Source organism: Gorilla gorilla, chromosome 3 (assembly GCF_029281585.2).
Source record: "Gorilla gorilla gorilla isolate KB3781 chromosome 3, NHGRI_mGorGor1-v2.1_pri, whole genome shotgun sequence".
Taxonomy (NCBI): domain Eukaryota; kingdom Metazoa; phylum Chordata; class Mammalia; order Primates; family Hominidae; genus Gorilla; species Gorilla gorilla.
The window spans coordinates 24,036,954-24,054,327 of NC_073227.2; the positions used below are offsets into that span (position 1 = coordinate 24,036,954).

Below are 17,374 nucleotides of genomic sequence, written 5' to 3' on the forward strand. Positions count from 1 at the left end.
GAACCAGGAAGAAATTGAGTTCCTGAACCAACTTCAGGACCAATAACAAGTTCTATAATTGAGGCAGTAATAAATACCAACCAAAAAAAAAGCCCAGGACCAGACAGATTTATAACTTAATTTTACCAGATTTACAAAGAGGAGCTGATACCCTTTCTTCTGAAACTGTTCCAAAAAATTGAAAAGGAAGGACTCCTCCCTAACTCATTTTATGAGACTAGCATCATCCTGATAATAAAAACTGGCAGAGATTTAAAAAAAAAAAGAAAGAAAGAAAACTTCAGGCCAATATCCTGAAGAACATCAATACAAAAATTCTCAACAAAATATTGGCAAACTGAATCCAGCAGCACATCAAAAAGCTTATCCACCATGATCAAGTTGGCTTCATCCTCAGGATGCAAGGCAGGTTCAACGTACATGAATCAATAAATGTAATTCATTACATAAAGAGAACTAAAGACAAAAACCACATGATTATCTCAATAGATGCGGAAAAGGCCTTCGATAAAATTCACCATCCCTTCACGTTAAAAACTCTCAATGAGCTAGGTATCAAAGGAACATACCTCAAAATAATAAGAACCATTTATGACAAACCCACAAGCAATATCATACTGAGTGGGCAAAAGCTGGAAGCATTCCCCTTGAAAACCGGCACAAGACAAGGATGTCCTCTCTCACCACTCCTATTCGACATAGTATTGGATGTTCTGACCGGGGCAATCAGGCAAGAGAAAGAAATAAAGTCTATTCAAATGGAAAAAAGGAAATAAAATTGTCTTTGTTTGCAGATGACATGATCCTATAACTAGAAAACCTCATCGTCTCAGCCCCAAAGCTTCTTAAGCTGATAAGCAACTTCAGCAAAGTCTCAGGATACAAAATCAATGTGCAAAAATCACAAGCATTCCTGTACACCAACAACACACAAGCAGAGAGCCAAATCATGAATGAACTCCCATTCACAAAGGGAATAAAATACCTAGGAATACAGCAAACAAAGGAAGTGAAGGACCTCTTCATGGACACCTATAATCCACTGCTCAAGGAAATCAGAAAGGACACAAACAAATAGAAAAACATTCCTTCCTCATGGATAGGAAGAATCAATATCGTGAAAATGGCCATACTGCCCAAAGTAATTTATAGATTCAGTGCTATTCCCATTAAACTACTATTGACATTCTTCACAGAATTAGAAGAAACTATTTTAAAATTCATATGGAACCAAAAAAGCTCATATAGCCAAGATGATCCTAAGCAAAAAGAACAAAGCTGGAGGCATCATGCTACCCAACTCCAAACTGCACTACAAGGCTACAGATGCCAAAATAGCATGGTACTTGTACAAAAATAAACACATAGACCAATAGAACAGAGTAGAGATCTCAGAAATAAAACTACACATCTGCAGCCATCTGATCTTTGACAAACCTGACAAAAACAAGCAATGGGGAAAGGAATCCACATTTAATAACTGGTGCTTGAGAACTACCTAGCCATATGCAGACAATTGAAACTGGACCCCTTCCTTGCAACTCATACAAACATTAAGATGAATTAGAGACTTAAATGTATAACCCAAAACTATAAAAACCTTAGAAGAAAATCTAGGCAATATCATTTGGGACATAGGCACAGGCAAAGATTTCATTATGAAATTGCCAAATGCAATTGTAACAAAAGCAAAAATTGACAAATGGGATCTAATTAAACTAAAGTGCTTCTGTACAGCAGAAGAAACTATCAGAGTGAACAGAAAACCTGCAGAATGGGAGAAGATTTTTGAAATCTATCCTTCTGACAAAGGTCTAATATCCAGAATTTACAAAGAACTTAAACAAATTTACAAGAAAAAAATAAACAGCCCCATCAAAAAGTGGGCAAAGAACATGAACAGACACTTCTCAAAAGAAGACATCCACGTGGCCAACAAACATGAAAAAAAGCTCAACATCACTGGTCATTAGAGAAATGCAAATCAAAACCACAATCTCATGCCAGTCAGAATGGCATTATTAAAAAGTCAAGAAACAGCAGATGCTGGTGAGATTGTGGAGAGATAGAAATGCTTTTACACTGTTGGTGGGAATGTAAATTAGTTCAACCATTGTGGAAGAGAGTGTGGCAATTCCTCAAAGATCTAGAACTAGAAATACCATTTGACCCAGCAATCCCATTACTGGGTATAATAGAAATCATTCTGTTATAAAGATATGTGCATGCATATGTTCATTGCAGTGCCATTCACAATAGCAAAGACATGGAATCAACTCAAATGGCCATCAGTGATAGGCTGGATAAAGAAAATGTGGTACGTATACACCATGAAATATTATGCAGCCATAAAAAGGAACAAGATCATGTCCTTTGTAGGGACATAGATGGAGCCAGAAGCCACATCTTCAGCAAACTAACACAGGAACATGCAAACACCGCATGTTCTCACTTATAAGTGGGAGCTGAACAGTGAGAACACATGGACACCAGGAGGGGGAAAACACACACTGTAGCTTGTTGGGGTTGGGGTGAGGGGAGTGAGAACATTAGGACAAACAGCTAATGCATACTTGGCTTAATACCTAGGTGATGGGTTAATAGGTGCAGCAAACCCATGGCACATATTTACCTATGTAACAAACCTGCACATCCTGCATGTATACCCTGGATATACATGCCCAGGATATACATACCCTGGATATACATTTTATTTAAAATAAAAATAAAAATAATAGATTCATAAAACAGAATATAATTCTGAACTTTGACTCCCTGTACCTTTAAGAGGGACCCTTAAATTTAAAAATCTATTGTATTTTTTTTGGTAGGGGTAGGGAATATTTAGGGAATTTGGAAGGGGTTATATAGTTCTTTAAGAATCAAATAGCACATCTTCCTGAAAATAGCATGTAGACAAAGTTTTTTTGGAGATAACCTTAGGAATATTGTAACTCTCTGATGCCACCTCCATATGTGATCCCATGTTGATTATAAGATTTTGATCAGTGGCTTTCAGACTTTTTTGACTGCAACCTAGAATAAAAGATTTATTTACATTGTGACCTAGAACACACACACATACACACACACACACACACTCTCTCTCCCTCACTCACCTGCACACAGAAATCATTGATGCTTACAATTCTTACTCTTACTATGGGTGATTTACTTTGATATGCTGTTTTTTTTTCATTTACAAAACTGTGGATTAATTTTTTTTGACATGCTAAATTGATCTCAGTAATAGATTGTATTTATTCTTTCTTAGATTCTTCTTTGGAGCAGAATAAAAGATCTGGCCCATCAGTTCACACAGGTCCAGCGGGACATGTTCACCCTGGAGGACACGCTGCTAGGCTACCTTGCTGATGACCTCACATGGTGTGGTGAATTCAACACTTCCGGTGAGGCTCTGGGCCCTGTGGGATTGCCCAGGGTTGTGGAGGGTGAACAGAGTGAGTTCTGCTGGGGGCCCTGAATGATTAGTGTGGAGGACAGAGCTACAGGCACCCATCCTGATGCCATCTATACTTATATTAGTCCATTTGTGTTGCTATAAAGGAATACCTGAGGCTGGGTAATTTATAAAGAAAAGAGGTTTATTTGACTCACAGTTATGCAGGCTGTACAAGAAGTAGGGCACCAGCATCCACTTCGGGTGAAGGCCTGAGGCTGTTTCCACTCATGGAGAAGGGGAAGGGGAGCTGGCATTTACAGAGATCACATGGTGAGGGACGAAAGCAAGGAGAGGTCAGGGGAGGTGCCAGGCTGTTTGTAATGACCAGCTGTCCTGGGAACTAATAGAGTAAGAACTCATTACTATAAGGACAGCACCATGCCATTCGTGCAGGATCATCCCTATGACCCAAACACCTCCTACTAGTCCCGAGCTCCAACATTGGGGGTCGAATTTCAACATAAGGTTTGGAGAGTTAAATATCCAAACTATAGCACTACGCTTAATGGCAACTCAGGCTGATATAAAGTAGCATTCCCTGTTTTCTTGAAAAATTGACTTCAGAGTTGGGGATTGCCCATGCTCCCTAATTCCCTTCTTTTGAGTGCTCACATAGCCTGCTTCCGAATTCTTGGTATTTTGCTCTCTGTAAGGTCATCATTCAGGTCCAAAGAAGTCTAGAACAGGATGAGGTCTCAGTGGGACCTAGACCAAGGTTCTTGCTCTTCAGAATCATCACAGTAGCCATGGACTGGACTCTTCCATCTCAGGCACTGGCTTTGCCATCATTTTTCAGATGTAGCCTTATCCTGCCCAGAAAGACTCAACACCTCACCAGGGGAAGGGATTTCCTACAACCAAAACCCTACTGCAGTTTTCACTTCTTTTTTTTTTCTTTTTGTTTATATGGTGGATATTTTTACTTTATATAGTTTTATTCTTATTTTTACTACTTTTCATTGTTTGTTTTTAAAAGCTTATCTTATTATAGCTTCTTTGTCCCAGGTTTGCATTATTTTCAATTACAAAAATAAAGCATGATTATTTGAAAAAAAAATACTTGCACATTACAGAAATGCATAAAAGCAAAAAGCAAATGTCACTCTGAATTTTCCCTTCACCTCCTACCTCCACATCACTTCTGAAAGGGTAACTATTATCAGCAATTTGATACAGATCTTTCCAGACTTTTCCTATGCTAATGTAAACATATATATTTAAAATGTACACATGCTGTTGTGCAACTTGCTTTATTCACTTAAAATTGGTAGGTATAAAGATAGCTATCCTCTTTTAAAAGGCTTTATCATTAAGAATCCTATTAATGGATATTAAGTTGCTTTAGTTTTGGTTGCTATTATGTCATTATTGTAAGAAACACTTTTGTGTGCGCGCACACACACATACACATACCTGCATACTTGAACGATAAATTTTTATAAATGAAACTTCAATGTTAAAGGATAAATTGTAATAGAACTGATAACATGTCATTTAAAAGATGGTAACTATACCCTCATCAAGAGTATATATGAGGCCAGGCACAGTGGTTCATACCTGCAATCCCAGCACTTTGGGAGGTGGAGGAGGGAGGATCACTTGAGCCCAGTAGTTTAAGAACGGCCTGGGCAACATACTAAGACCCCATCTGTATTTTATACTAAAAAAAGAAAAAAAAAGAATGTATATGAGATAGTTTATTTACCTATATCCCCACTAACACCAGGTATTGTTACTTTAAAATTTTTGGCTCATTTCAGAAGAAAATAATACCTCAATTTAGTGTGAAGTTCTTTGATGGTGAGGCTATTATATATACATAAACGGTAGATTTTCTGTTTCTTCTGTCAGCTGGCAGTTCATATATTTTGACCATCTGTACTGCGGTATCTATTATTTTCTAATTAGTAGAAGTTCTTTATAAATTAATAAGAGCTACTGTGTATTAAGTACTTACAAAGTGCCAGTGTTCCATGTGCTACGTAAGTAGTCACTCATTTAATCCTCCACGGCCCCATGAGGTCATATGGTGATCCCATTTTAGAGACAGGAAGTCTGAGGCATGGAGTTAAGTAATTTGCCAGCCAGTAAGTGGCAAAGCAAGAAGCAAAGTTTCTCAGACTAACTTGAGAAACTTTGCTCTTAACTGCCATGTTTTTCTGCCCACTTTCTGGCTCAAGTTGGTGAATATATTTTTCTTATTTTGGACTTTACACGGTGTTTATGGTCTGTCTTCTGCCACCCAGAAATGCAGAAAACCTCTCTGTTCTCTTCCTTATAGCTTCTGTGTTTCATATCTTCCTTAAAAAGATTTTCTTAGAGAAGCATTCTTCTGTATTTTCACCTATTTTTACTTTCACAATGTTTAAAATATTTTCCATATTTAGATCTGAGTCTTCCCACCTAGAATATGGTAATATAAATATGTTTTTCCATTTTTTTTTTAGATTTTACATTTTTTTCCCATGTTCCATGTTTTCCTTTTTAAATTTCCCTTTTAACAATGACTGTTTTATTGGTCATTCATTTAACAGTTAGCTTTTAAATGTATTTACAGTAGACTTCTCTCCTTTTGTTTTATTTTTTAATTTGTTCAATTTTTCTTGAAATAAAGTAGAGAAAATGAAATAATTTATTTTTAAGAACTGATTTATTTACAGTTCAGAGTTCCTTATTTTTGCCTTCTTTTAAATTGAATTATGTATATGTAGTTTTATTTATCTACATTCTAATACTTTGGCCTCAATTTTTAATTTCTTCTTATTTTGTAGATTATCTTTCAAGTTCCTGATGTGTATGTATTTATTTAATTTTTATTCTAAGTCGACAATTTATAATTGTATGTATTTGTGGGGTGAAAAATGAATTTATGAATACAATGTGGGATAATTAAATCAAGCTAATTAACATATCCACCGCCTCAAATACTTTTTTTAGTTTTTGAGACAGGGTCTCACTCTGTCACCCAGGCTGAGGTGCAGTGGTGCAATCACAATTCACTGCAACCTTGACCTACCAGGCTCAGGTGGTCCTCCCACCTTAGCCTCCCAGGTAGCTGGGACTACAGGTGCCTGCCACCACACTTGGCTAATTTTTTGTATTTTTTTTAGAGACGGGGCTTCACCACGTTGCTCAGGCTGGTCTTGAACTCCTGGGCTCAAGCGATCTACCCTCTTCAGCCTCCCAAAGTGTTGGGATTACAGGTGTGAGCCACCAGGCCCGACCTCAAATACTTATTTTTTGTAGTGAGAAAATGTGAAGTTTACTGTCTTAGCAATGTTGAAATGTACAGCACACTATTATTAACTACAATCACCATGCTGTGCAATAAATATTTTAAAAAACCCTTTCTGTCTAACTGAGATTTTGTACTCTTTGACCATCATCTCCCCATTCCTTCCAACTTCTGGTCTCTGTATCCACCATTCTATTATCTGCTTCTATGAACTTGATTGTTTTAGATTCCATATATGTTAGGACATGCAGCATTTGTCTTTCTGTGCGTCGCTTATTTTACTTAGCATATTGTTTTCTAGTTCCATCTATATTGTCACAAATGACAGAATTTCTTTCTTTTTAAAGTCTGAATAGTATTCCATTGTGTATATATACCACACTTTATCCATTCATCTGTTGATGGACTCAGGTTGATTCCATATCTTGGCTATTGTAAATAGTGCTGCGATGAACATGGGGGAGCAGGTATCTCTTTGACAAACTGATTTGAAATCTTTTGGGTAAATACCTAGAAGTGGGATTGCTGGATCATATGGTGGTATTCTATTTTTAGTTTGTTGAGGAACTTTCATCACATTTTCCATAATGGGTATACTAATTTACTTTCCCAATAGTCTACAAATAATCCCCTTTCTTCACATTCTTGCCAGCACTTGTTATTTATCTTTCATCTTTTTGATTATACCCTTCTGACAGGTGTGAGATGATGTCTCATTGTGGTTTTAATTTTTGTTTCCCTAGTAATTAGGAAGCTTGAGCATTTTAAAATATATTTGTTGGCCATTCGTATGTCTTTTGAAAAATGTCTATTCAGGTCCTTTGCCCACCTTTAAATTGACTTTTTTTTCTTGTTTTTGAGTTGTTTGAGTTCCTTATGTATTTTGTTTTTGTTTGTTTTTTAATTTTTAATTTTTGTGCTTACATAATAGGTGTATATATGGGGTACATGAGATGTTTTGATATAGATATACAGTGCATAATAATTGCATCATGAAAAATGTCTCTTTCCCCATAAGCATTTATCTTTTGTGTTACAAACAATCCAGTTTTATTCTTTTAGTTATTTTAAAACAGGGGTGTCTAATTTTTTGGCTTCCCTGGGCCACACTGGAAGAAGAATTGTCTTGGGCCACACATAAAATACACTAATACTAATGACAGCTGATGGGCTAAAAAAAATCGCAAAAAGTCTCCTAATTTCTAAGAAAGTTTATGAATTGAACTTATGTGTTGGGCTGCATTCAAAGCTGTCATGGGCTGCGTGAGACCGATGGGCCATGGGCTGGACAAGCTTGTTTTAAAATGTACAACAAAATTGTTATTGACTACAGTCACCATATTGTGCTATCAAATAGTAGGTCTTATTCATTCCAACTATTTTTTGGTAACCATCCCCACCTCCCCACAATGTCTTGCTACACTTCCCTGCCTCTGGTAACCATTTTTCTATTCTCCATGTCCATGAGATCAGTGTTTTGATTTGTTGGATGCTACAAATAAGTGAGAACATCCTATGTTTATCTTTCTGTGTCTAGCTTATTTCATTTAACATAATGACCTCCAGTTCTATTCATGTTGTTGCAAATGACAGGAACACATTCTTTTTTGTGGCTGAATAGTACTCCATTTTGTATAAATACCACATTTTCTTTATCCATTTATCTATTGATGGACACTTAGATTGTTTCCATATCTTGGCTATTGTGAACAGTGCTGCAATAAACATGGGAGTGCAGATATCTCTTCCATTGACTGATTTTCTTTCTGTTGGGTATATATCCAGCAGTGGCATTGCTGGATCATATAATAGCTCTATTTTTATTTTTTTGAGAAACCTCAAAACTGTTCTCCATAGTGGTTGTACTAATTCACATTCCCACCAACAGTGTACAAGGGTTCCCCTTTCTCCACATCCTCATCATTATTTGTTATTGCCTGACTTTTGGATGAAAGCCATTTTAGCTGGGGTGAGATGATATCTCATGATAGTTTTAATTTGCATTTATCTGATGGTCAATGATTTGAACACATTTTCATATGCCTGTTTGCCATTTGTATGTCTTCTTTTGAGAAATAATGTATTCAAATCTTTTGCCCATTTTTAATTGGATTATTAGATTTCTTTCCTATAGAGTTGTTTGAATTACTTATCTATTCTGGTTTTTAATGCCTTCCTGAATGGGTAGTTTGCAAATATTTTCTCGCATTCTGTGGGCTCTCTCTTCACTTTGTTGATTGTTTCCTTTGCTGTGCAGAAGCTTTTTAACTTGATGTGATCCTGTTTGTTCATTTTGCTTTGGTTGCCTGTGCTCATGGGGTATTGCTCAATAATTTTTTTTTGCCCAGACAAATGTCATGGAGAGTTTCCCCAATGGTTTCTTGTAGTAGTTTGTAGTAGTTTCATAGTTTGAGGTCTTAGATTTAAATCTTTAATCTATTTTGATTTTATTTTTGTATGTGATTTGAGATAGGGGTCTAGTTTCATTTTTATCCGTTGAGCCACTCTGTGCCTTCTGATTGTAGAGTTTAGTCCATTTACATTTGATGTAAATGTTATATTTTTAAGTAAGGACTTACTCCTGCCATTTTGTTACTTGTTTTCTGTTTGTTTTGTGGTCTTCTCTTCCTTCTTTCTTTCCTTTCTGTCTTCCTTTCAGTGAAGGTGATTTTTTCAGTTTCCTGCTTTTTATTTTTTGTGGAACTGTTATATGTTTTTGAGTTTGAAGTTACCATGAGGCTTAAAAATAGTATCTTATATCCCATTATTTTAAGCTGATAACAACTTAACACAGTTTGCATAAAGGAACAAAGACAGCAAACAGAAAGCTAATACAAACTCTATACCTTAACTTCATTCTCCCACTTTAAAACTTTTTGTTGTTTCTATTTATGTCTTATTGTACTTTATATGTCTTGAAAAGTTATTGTAGTTATTATTTCTGATTGGCTCATCATTTAGTTTTTCTACTTAAGACAAGAGTAGTTTACACGTCATAGTTACAGTGTTATAACATTCTGTGCTTTTCTGTGTACTTACTACTGCCAGTGAGTTCTGTACCTTCAGATGATTTCTTATTGCTCATTAATATCCTTTTCTTTCTAATTGAAGTACTCCCTTTAGCATTTCTTCTAGGACAGGTCTCGTGTTAATTAAATCCCTCACCTTTTGTTTGTCTGGAAAAGTCTGTGTTTCTCCTTCAAGTTTGAAGGATATTTTCACCAGATATACTATTCTAGAGTAAAAACTTATTTTTTTGTCTTTCAGCACTTCAAATATGTCATGCCACTCTCATCTGGCCTGTAAGGTTTCCTCTGAAAAGTCTGCTGCCAGATGTACTGAAACTCCCTTGTGTGCTATTTGTTTCTTTTCTCTTGCTGCTTTTAGGATCCTTTCTTTATCTTGGACCTTTGGGAGTTTGATTATCAAATGCTTTGGGGCAGTATTCTTGGGTTAAATCTGCTTGGTGTTCTATAACCTTCTTGTACTTGGGATATTGATATCTTTCTCTAGGTTTGCAAAGTTCTCTGTTATTATTGCTTTGAATAAACTTTCTACCTGTATCTCTTTTTCTACCTCCTCTTTGATGCCAATAACTCTTGGATTTGCCCTTTTAAGGCAATTTTCTAGATCCTGCCAGTGTGCTTCATTGTTTTTTATTCTTTTTTCTTTTGTCTCCTCTGACTGTGTATTTTCAAATAGCCTGTCTTCAAGCTCACAAATTCTTTCTTCTGCTTGATCAGTTCTATTATAAAAAGACTCTGATGCATTCTTCAGTGTGTTATTCGTACTTTTCAGCTCCAGAATTTCTACTTGATTCTTTTTAATTATTTGCATCTCTTTGTTAAATTTACCTGATAGAATTCTTGAATTTCTTTCAGTTTCCTCAACATGGCTATTTTGAATTCTCTGTCTCACATATCTCTGTTTCTTCAGGATTGATCTCTGATGTCTTATTTAGTTCATTCGGTGAGGTCATGTATTTCTGGATGGTCTTGATACTTGTAGATATTTTTCTGTATCTAGGCATTGTATTTATTGTAGTCTTTACAACCTGGGCCTGTTTGTACTTGTCCTTGGAAAGGCTTTCCAGATATTCTGAAGGACTCTGATGTTGTGATCTACATTGTATCTGCTGTAGGGGGCCCTGCAAGCCTAGTAATGCTGTGGGTCTTGTACACACTCATGGAGGTACCACCTTGATGGTCTTGGACAAGATCTAGAAGAATTCTCTGGATTACCAGGCAGAGATTCTTTTTCTAGTCCCTTTACTTTCTCCCAGAGTCTCTCTCTTTCTGTTCTGACCCACATAAAGCTGGTGACACACTCCACCGCAACTAGGACTTTGCTGGGTAAGACTTGAAGCCAGTACAGCACTTGCCCAGGGCCTGCAGTAACCACTTCCTAGCTGCCATCTATATTTGCTCAAGGCTCTGGGGCTCTACAATCAGTAGGCGAGAAAGCCAGCCAGACCCGTGTTCTTCTCTTCAGGTTGGCAAGCTTCCCAAGGCCCTGGGTTGGTCCAGAGGTGCCATCCAGAAGCCAGGGACTAGAGTAAAAAACCTTAGAGGTCTACCTAGTATTGCATTGTACTGTGACTAAGCTGGCATTCAAACCACAAGACACAGTCCTTCCCATGCTGTCTTCCCCTTTTCTAAGGCGGAGGAGCCTCACCTCATGGCCACCACCACCACAGGCCCACAGGGAGTACTGCCAGTGTACTGTTAATATTCCAAGGCCCAAGGACTCTTCAGTCAGCTTGTGGTTAATGCTGCCTGGCCTGGGACTCACCCTTCAAAGCAGTGGGCTCCCCTCTGGCCCAGGGCAGGCCCAGAAATGCTATCCAAGAGCCACATCCTGGAATCAGGGACCCCAAGCCCAGTTGGTACTCTACCTCTCTGTGGCTGTACCTGAAGCCAGCAACTCACAGAGTCTCACCCAAGGCCCATGACATACTAATTGGGTATCACTTCTGGTTTTTCAGGGCCCAAGGGCTCTTCAGTTAGTAGGTGATGAATTCTCTCCAGATGTCGTTGTGAAGATAAAAGAGGTTTATATTCATGAAAACATATATACTTTAAAGCACCTTATGAAATGTATGTCCATTCCACCATCAACATTTTTACCTCTGTTGGGAAGATAATTCCTTTTGACTCCACAATAATTATTTATATCTACACATGGGAATGTTTCTTTTTTATTTGTGTGGTTTTGGTTTTAAAGCATTTAATCATTACAAGACTCCTAGAATTACTATATCATGTGCTCTCTGAAGGCAAAGTTCCCATCTAATTTTTCTATTTTATCTTTCTACCTCTAAGACCTAAAACTCAATAAATGTGCATTAAGGCAGATATCCTTGGGAGAAGTGACACAGAAACTATGTATTCATGCTCTGTGTCCATTGTACTTCACTCAGGGCTAAGACTGCCTTGATGAGGGCAAGTGTAGGAAGACTCTGAGGCCATCTGAGAGTAAGTGGTGAAGACTTAAGAAGTGGGGCAGGAAACTCAGCAAGAGAGAGTTGTCAGGAAGCAGAAAAGCAGTTGGCAAAAGCAACCACTGAAGGACTGGTTTTACCTCTAATTCTTCCTGGACTGGGGATAATCTAGAGGGCTTGTCTCTGTCGGATGAACTTTTGGTAGCATTTCCCAGAACCATGACTCAAAACTTGCCACTGTGTTCCCATCTGGGATTTGGAAGATAAGGTAAGAACTTGGAAGGAATTCAGGGGACACTTAGTTAAATTGGGTCAAAATGTATCCATTCTCCAGCCTCCGTCTTGGCAGTGACACATTGGAAAATGGTTCCACTATAATTGAACAGCCAGGGAAGAGTACAGCTTATTTATACTCTCTGTTTTCCACTTTATTTTCTACAAACTATGTCTTTTAGAAATAAACTATCAATCTTGCCCAGACTGGAGAAAGGACTGCAGCAACAACCCTGTTTCGGTATTCTGGAAAATGGTTTCCCGCAGGGTAAGTACCAAGTAGTGAAATTCTAGAGCTTTGGAGACCACAGAACTTAAGACGTTATCCAGTCAGTGCTTGGTTTTAACACTTTTGGATTACAAATACTTTTAGGAATGAAAATATAGGATTCATTCCTGAGAAAAAGGTTCAGAAGCACATGCCAGAAAATTTACACATCCAATTTTAGAACATTCTTAGAGGGTCCATGGGCTCCAGTTGCAGAATCTTTGCACGTACACACTCTGACTTTGGCTACCAGGAACCTGGGGCTTGGTTTAATCCTCTGATTCAGGTATTAGTCAGTCTTAGATACCTGGGACAGTCGTAACAATCTGCATGTATAGACCCCTTACTATGTGGCAGGTACAGTCCTCAGATCTTTTTACATGAACTAGTAACTTGCATCTTCACCAGAACCCTGTGAAGCAGGTGCCGTGAGTATTGTAACCATTTAACACATAACAACGTGAAGGTACAAGTAAACAAGGAATCTACTAAATGTACAGAATTAGTAAGAGGCATATGTGGGAGTTTATCCCAAGCTGTCTGACTCCAGATTCAGAATCTAGGCTGGGAAAAACTCACCACTCCACCCTCTACCTATTTTTTTAGAAAAAATTGATACATAATAATTTTACGTATTTATGGGTATACAGTGATGTGGTGATACATATAAGGTATAGTGATGAAATCAGGGTAATTAACATATCTGTCATCTCGAACATTTATCATTTCTTTGTGTTGGGAGCATTGAATATCCCCCTTCTGGCTAGCTGAAACTACATATTATTAACTATAGTCATCCTACAGTGTTATTGAACACCAGAATTTATTCCTCCTATCTAACTATAATTTTGTATCCTTTAACAAATCTCTACCTATCTCCTCCTCCTACTTTTCTCAGCCTATGGTGGCCTCTGTTCTTCCTTTTACTTCTATAAGATCAACTTAATTTTAGCTTCCACATATGAGTGAGAATATGTAGTATTTAACCGTCTGTTTCTGGCTTACTTCACTTAACATAATGCCCTCCAGTTCCTTCCATGTTGCTGCAAATGACAGGAATACTTTTTTTTTTTTTTTTTTTTTGAGATGGAGTCTTGCTCTGTCACCCAGGCTGGAGTGCAATGGCGTGATCTCGGCTCACTGCAACCACCATCTCCCAAGTTCAAGCGATTCTCCTACCTCAGCCTCCCTAGTAGCTGGGACTGCAGGTGTGGGCCACTATGCCCGGCTAATTTTTGTATTTTCAGTAGAGACGGAGTTTCACCATGTTGGCCAGGCTGGTCTCAAACTCCTGACCTCAGGTGATCCGCCAGCCTTGGCCTCCCAAGGTGCTAGGACTACAGCCATGGGCCACCATGCCCGGCTAATTTTTGTATTTTCTGTAGAGACAGGGTTTCACTATGTTGGCCAGGCTGTCTCAAGCTCCTGGCCTCAGGTGATCTACCCACCTTGGCCTCCCAAAGTGCTGGGATTACAGGGGTGAGCCACTGCACCTGGCCAGGAATACATTTTTTAATTCCTGAATACAATTCCATTGTGCACATATACCCCCATCTATTTCTGACTTTACTCAAAGCTACCTGTGTATATTTATTTATCTTGTAAGTTGCTTCAGTGTTAAATGGACAAGGAAACGTTTCTTTTCAAGTGTATTAGGGAAAAAAAGAGAAAGGAAGGAAGAAAGAAATGAAAGAAGAAGGTGGGAGTAACAATACACTAATTACAACTTTCAAAATTAAACTTAGACATCTGAGGAGCTGGGGCAGGTGGAAATGTATTTGTTAAGTGCATAAGTCTTAGTCCATTTGTGCTGCTATCATAAACTATCTGAGACTTGGTAATTTTTTTAAAACAGGAGTTTTATTTTCTCATTGTGCTGGATACTTGGGAAATCCAGGATTAAGGTGCCAGCAGATTCAATGTCTGGTGAAGGCTGCTGTCTGCTTCCGAAATGGTGCCTTCTTGCTGTGTCCTTACATGGCAGAGGCAGAGGGGCTAAAGGAACCTAGCTAGTTCCCTGGAGCCCTTTCATAAGGGTGTTAATCCCATTCATGAGGGCAGAACCCTTAGGGCCCAATTATCTCCTAAAGGACTCACTACTTATTACCATCACATTGGTCTTAGGTATCAACATAAGAAACACATACATTCAAATCATAGCAGCATATCTGTGACAAGCCTTGAAGTACGTTCCTCTGTCATTCCCATTGAGTCATCCCCATAGGTAGTGTGACAAATCCCTACATTAAAGGTGAAGAAACTAAGACTCAGAAGTTAAGTTAAGTGACTCATCCAAGTTCCCTGGGCTAATAAGTTACAGACCTAAGAGCCTAACCTAGGCCTCCCTGATTCCAAAGCCATGCTCTTCAATTTTGTTCTTTGAATCTGCTTATTGGTTCTGTCTTTTAAATGACAGGTTTCATCTTAACTCTAGGTTGGTAGCTAGCTAAACCTCTGTCTTAGGGGGATTCATGTAAACCCTGGTATGATGGAAGCAGAAAACAGCCTGGAAGTTGACATAAGGAGACCATGTTTAAACTTGGGCAGATTCCTTTACTCATTCTGATCTTCTGATTCCTCATTTGTCAAATGGAAATCAAAATATACCTGTTCCATAGGGTTACTGCAATGTTTAAATGAGATACCACCATCCTATAACATAACCCAAAATCCACCCACTTCAAAAATAATTCATTGAGTACTTACTATGGACAGTGAACATTCATGGGCACTTTATAGTTTTTGTTTGTTTGCTTTTTCTGAGAATAGTTTCCATTTCACTACTCTATGGTATGTTTTAGGGCAGTGCTGTTGCTAAAATCTTTTGAAGCCAAGTCACATTTTATATGTATCAAGAACCTCCTTGCGTTCCCCACTCAGTCCCTGGCACTAGGAATACAGAGGTGCACGTGATTGAAGGCGTCCTGCCCTTGTGAGCTACCAGCACCTTTATTTTGCCAATCACTCATGGACGTATGTGGATGGACTTCTTTTTTCAGACTTGTCCCTTTCTTTTTCTGATAACAGAGGCCGTATTTTTTTTTAATTTTTAATTTTTGTGGGTAGGTTAAACTCATCATTATAATACAATACAGTTGGATAATGTGGAGGGAATGTAAGATGCTGTCAGAGTCAGAGAAGGGGACTTGAGCTAGTCCCAGGGGTTGGGGAGGCCTCCTGGAGGGAGCATAGAGAACACTATTTTGTTCATTTCATTTTTCCAAAGTCTAACAAAGATTCCTGCTCAATGTTTCTTGCATGGAGAAATAAGACTCTTTGCTCAAGCATATTTATTCATTCACTTATTCAGTCCTCCTTTCTCTCTGTGCTTTTCCAGGCCTAAGGGTCCCCTGTTCTCTCCTCAGGTTCCCCTCTTATGGTGTTCCCATTTCCCTTATCCCTGAATCATCCACCTGTTCCCACTAAATGAAGCATAATGTCTACAGTGCATGACACTGAGAAAGCACTTTCATCTTCCCCCTCTAGACATTCCTCTTACTCCTCTGGACTTCTGACTTCTGAACCACTGAACCACCAGCTCTATGAACTATAACACTGAACATTGTTCACTTAGAGATTGGAGCAACTGCTTCAAGAACTCTGATATGAAGCATAATCCGTCCAGTGGCTTGGAATGAAAATTGTGTAGACCTGACATTCCTGGGCTAAAACCATATAGGATATCCTTCCTTAACCAGCTATTGCTAAGTATTGTTTTGAATGAAACTGCTGGAGGATGGTGACTAAGTTTGCATGATGAATGGTGGGCATTTTTTTTTTAAGTTTGCAGAAGCTGCCTGTGATGTGGTCCATGTGATGCTCAATGGATCCCGCAGTAAAATCTTTGACAAAAACAGGTACACATTTATTTTGCATCCTGTTTGCAAGTATCCTGTTGCAAATATCACAGTGAATATTTCATCTCTAGAAAGAATATGCTTTTCATGTTTCAGGTCAGTTCTGAAGATTAGGGCCAAAAAAGGTAAAAATTTTGAATTCCGTGGAGAGAGTTGTCTCCTGTCAATGTGTTTGTCTGATTTCTCCTTTGCCAAAAATTGTCTACCAGGTTCTAATGGCCACTGCACTGTATCTAGCCCCTGCTCTTAACTTTTGCAGGCCTGGTGTAATTTTCTCAGCTTTCTCTCCCGTTACCCTCCACCCTACCCATTGCTCACCATTGTTCACACCGTTCCCCCATATGACCTGCCTCCCCTGCTCCCCTGCTCCCTTCTGTCTAAATCTTCACCATCCATGAAGACCTGCCTTGACTCTCCTCTCCTCCAGGAAAATTGTGTACCCCAATTCAGTAGTAAAACTACTACTGGGAACATCGGGAACTGTGCTGGGCTCTTGGCCTTCACTATCTTTTCGCAGACATTGTCAACAATGTACTGTAGTGGTTGAAGGCGGGTACTGGCGGTCATTACATATTACCTGTGTGACCTCAGGCAGAGCAGTCAACCTCTGTGAGCCCCTGAATATGTACCAAAGAGTTGATGGTGATGGGAAGATTAACTGAGACAACAGATTAAAAATGCTGAGCTCTGTGCCTGACAACAGAGAAAGTGCTCAATGAGAATCAGCTATTATTCTGATTTGCTGATCCTCGCCACTGAATCTGGCCACACCTGTGCCTTCCTTGGCTGATCTCCTTCTATACTTACAGTTTTAACTATGTTGATTACCTTTTTGGCC

The 17,374-nt window shown here is 38.6% G+C and overlaps 1 protein-coding gene and 1 long non-coding RNA gene across 2 annotated transcripts in view; one reads left to right on the top strand and one right to left on the bottom strand.

The window, feature by feature from the left end:
• Window positions 1-17,374, top strand: part of CD38 (CD38 molecule) — a 62,387-nt gene that overhangs the window by 40,988 nt on the left and 4,025 nt on the right. The window contains exons 3-5 of the mRNA XM_019026042.4: window positions 3,275-3,410; window positions 12,594-12,679; window positions 16,463-16,536. Coding sequence (XP_018881587.1) covers window positions 3,275-3,410; window positions 12,594-12,679; window positions 16,463-16,536 — 296 coding nt within the window. The remainder of the gene's footprint in view (window positions 1-3,274; window positions 3,411-12,593; window positions 12,680-16,462; window positions 16,537-17,374) is intronic.
• The window catches only part of LOC134758299 (uncharacterized), a 57,506-nt gene that overhangs the window by 15,087 nt on the left and 25,045 nt on the right, over window positions 1-17,374 (bottom strand). The gene's annotated exons all lie outside the window — the stretch shown is intronic.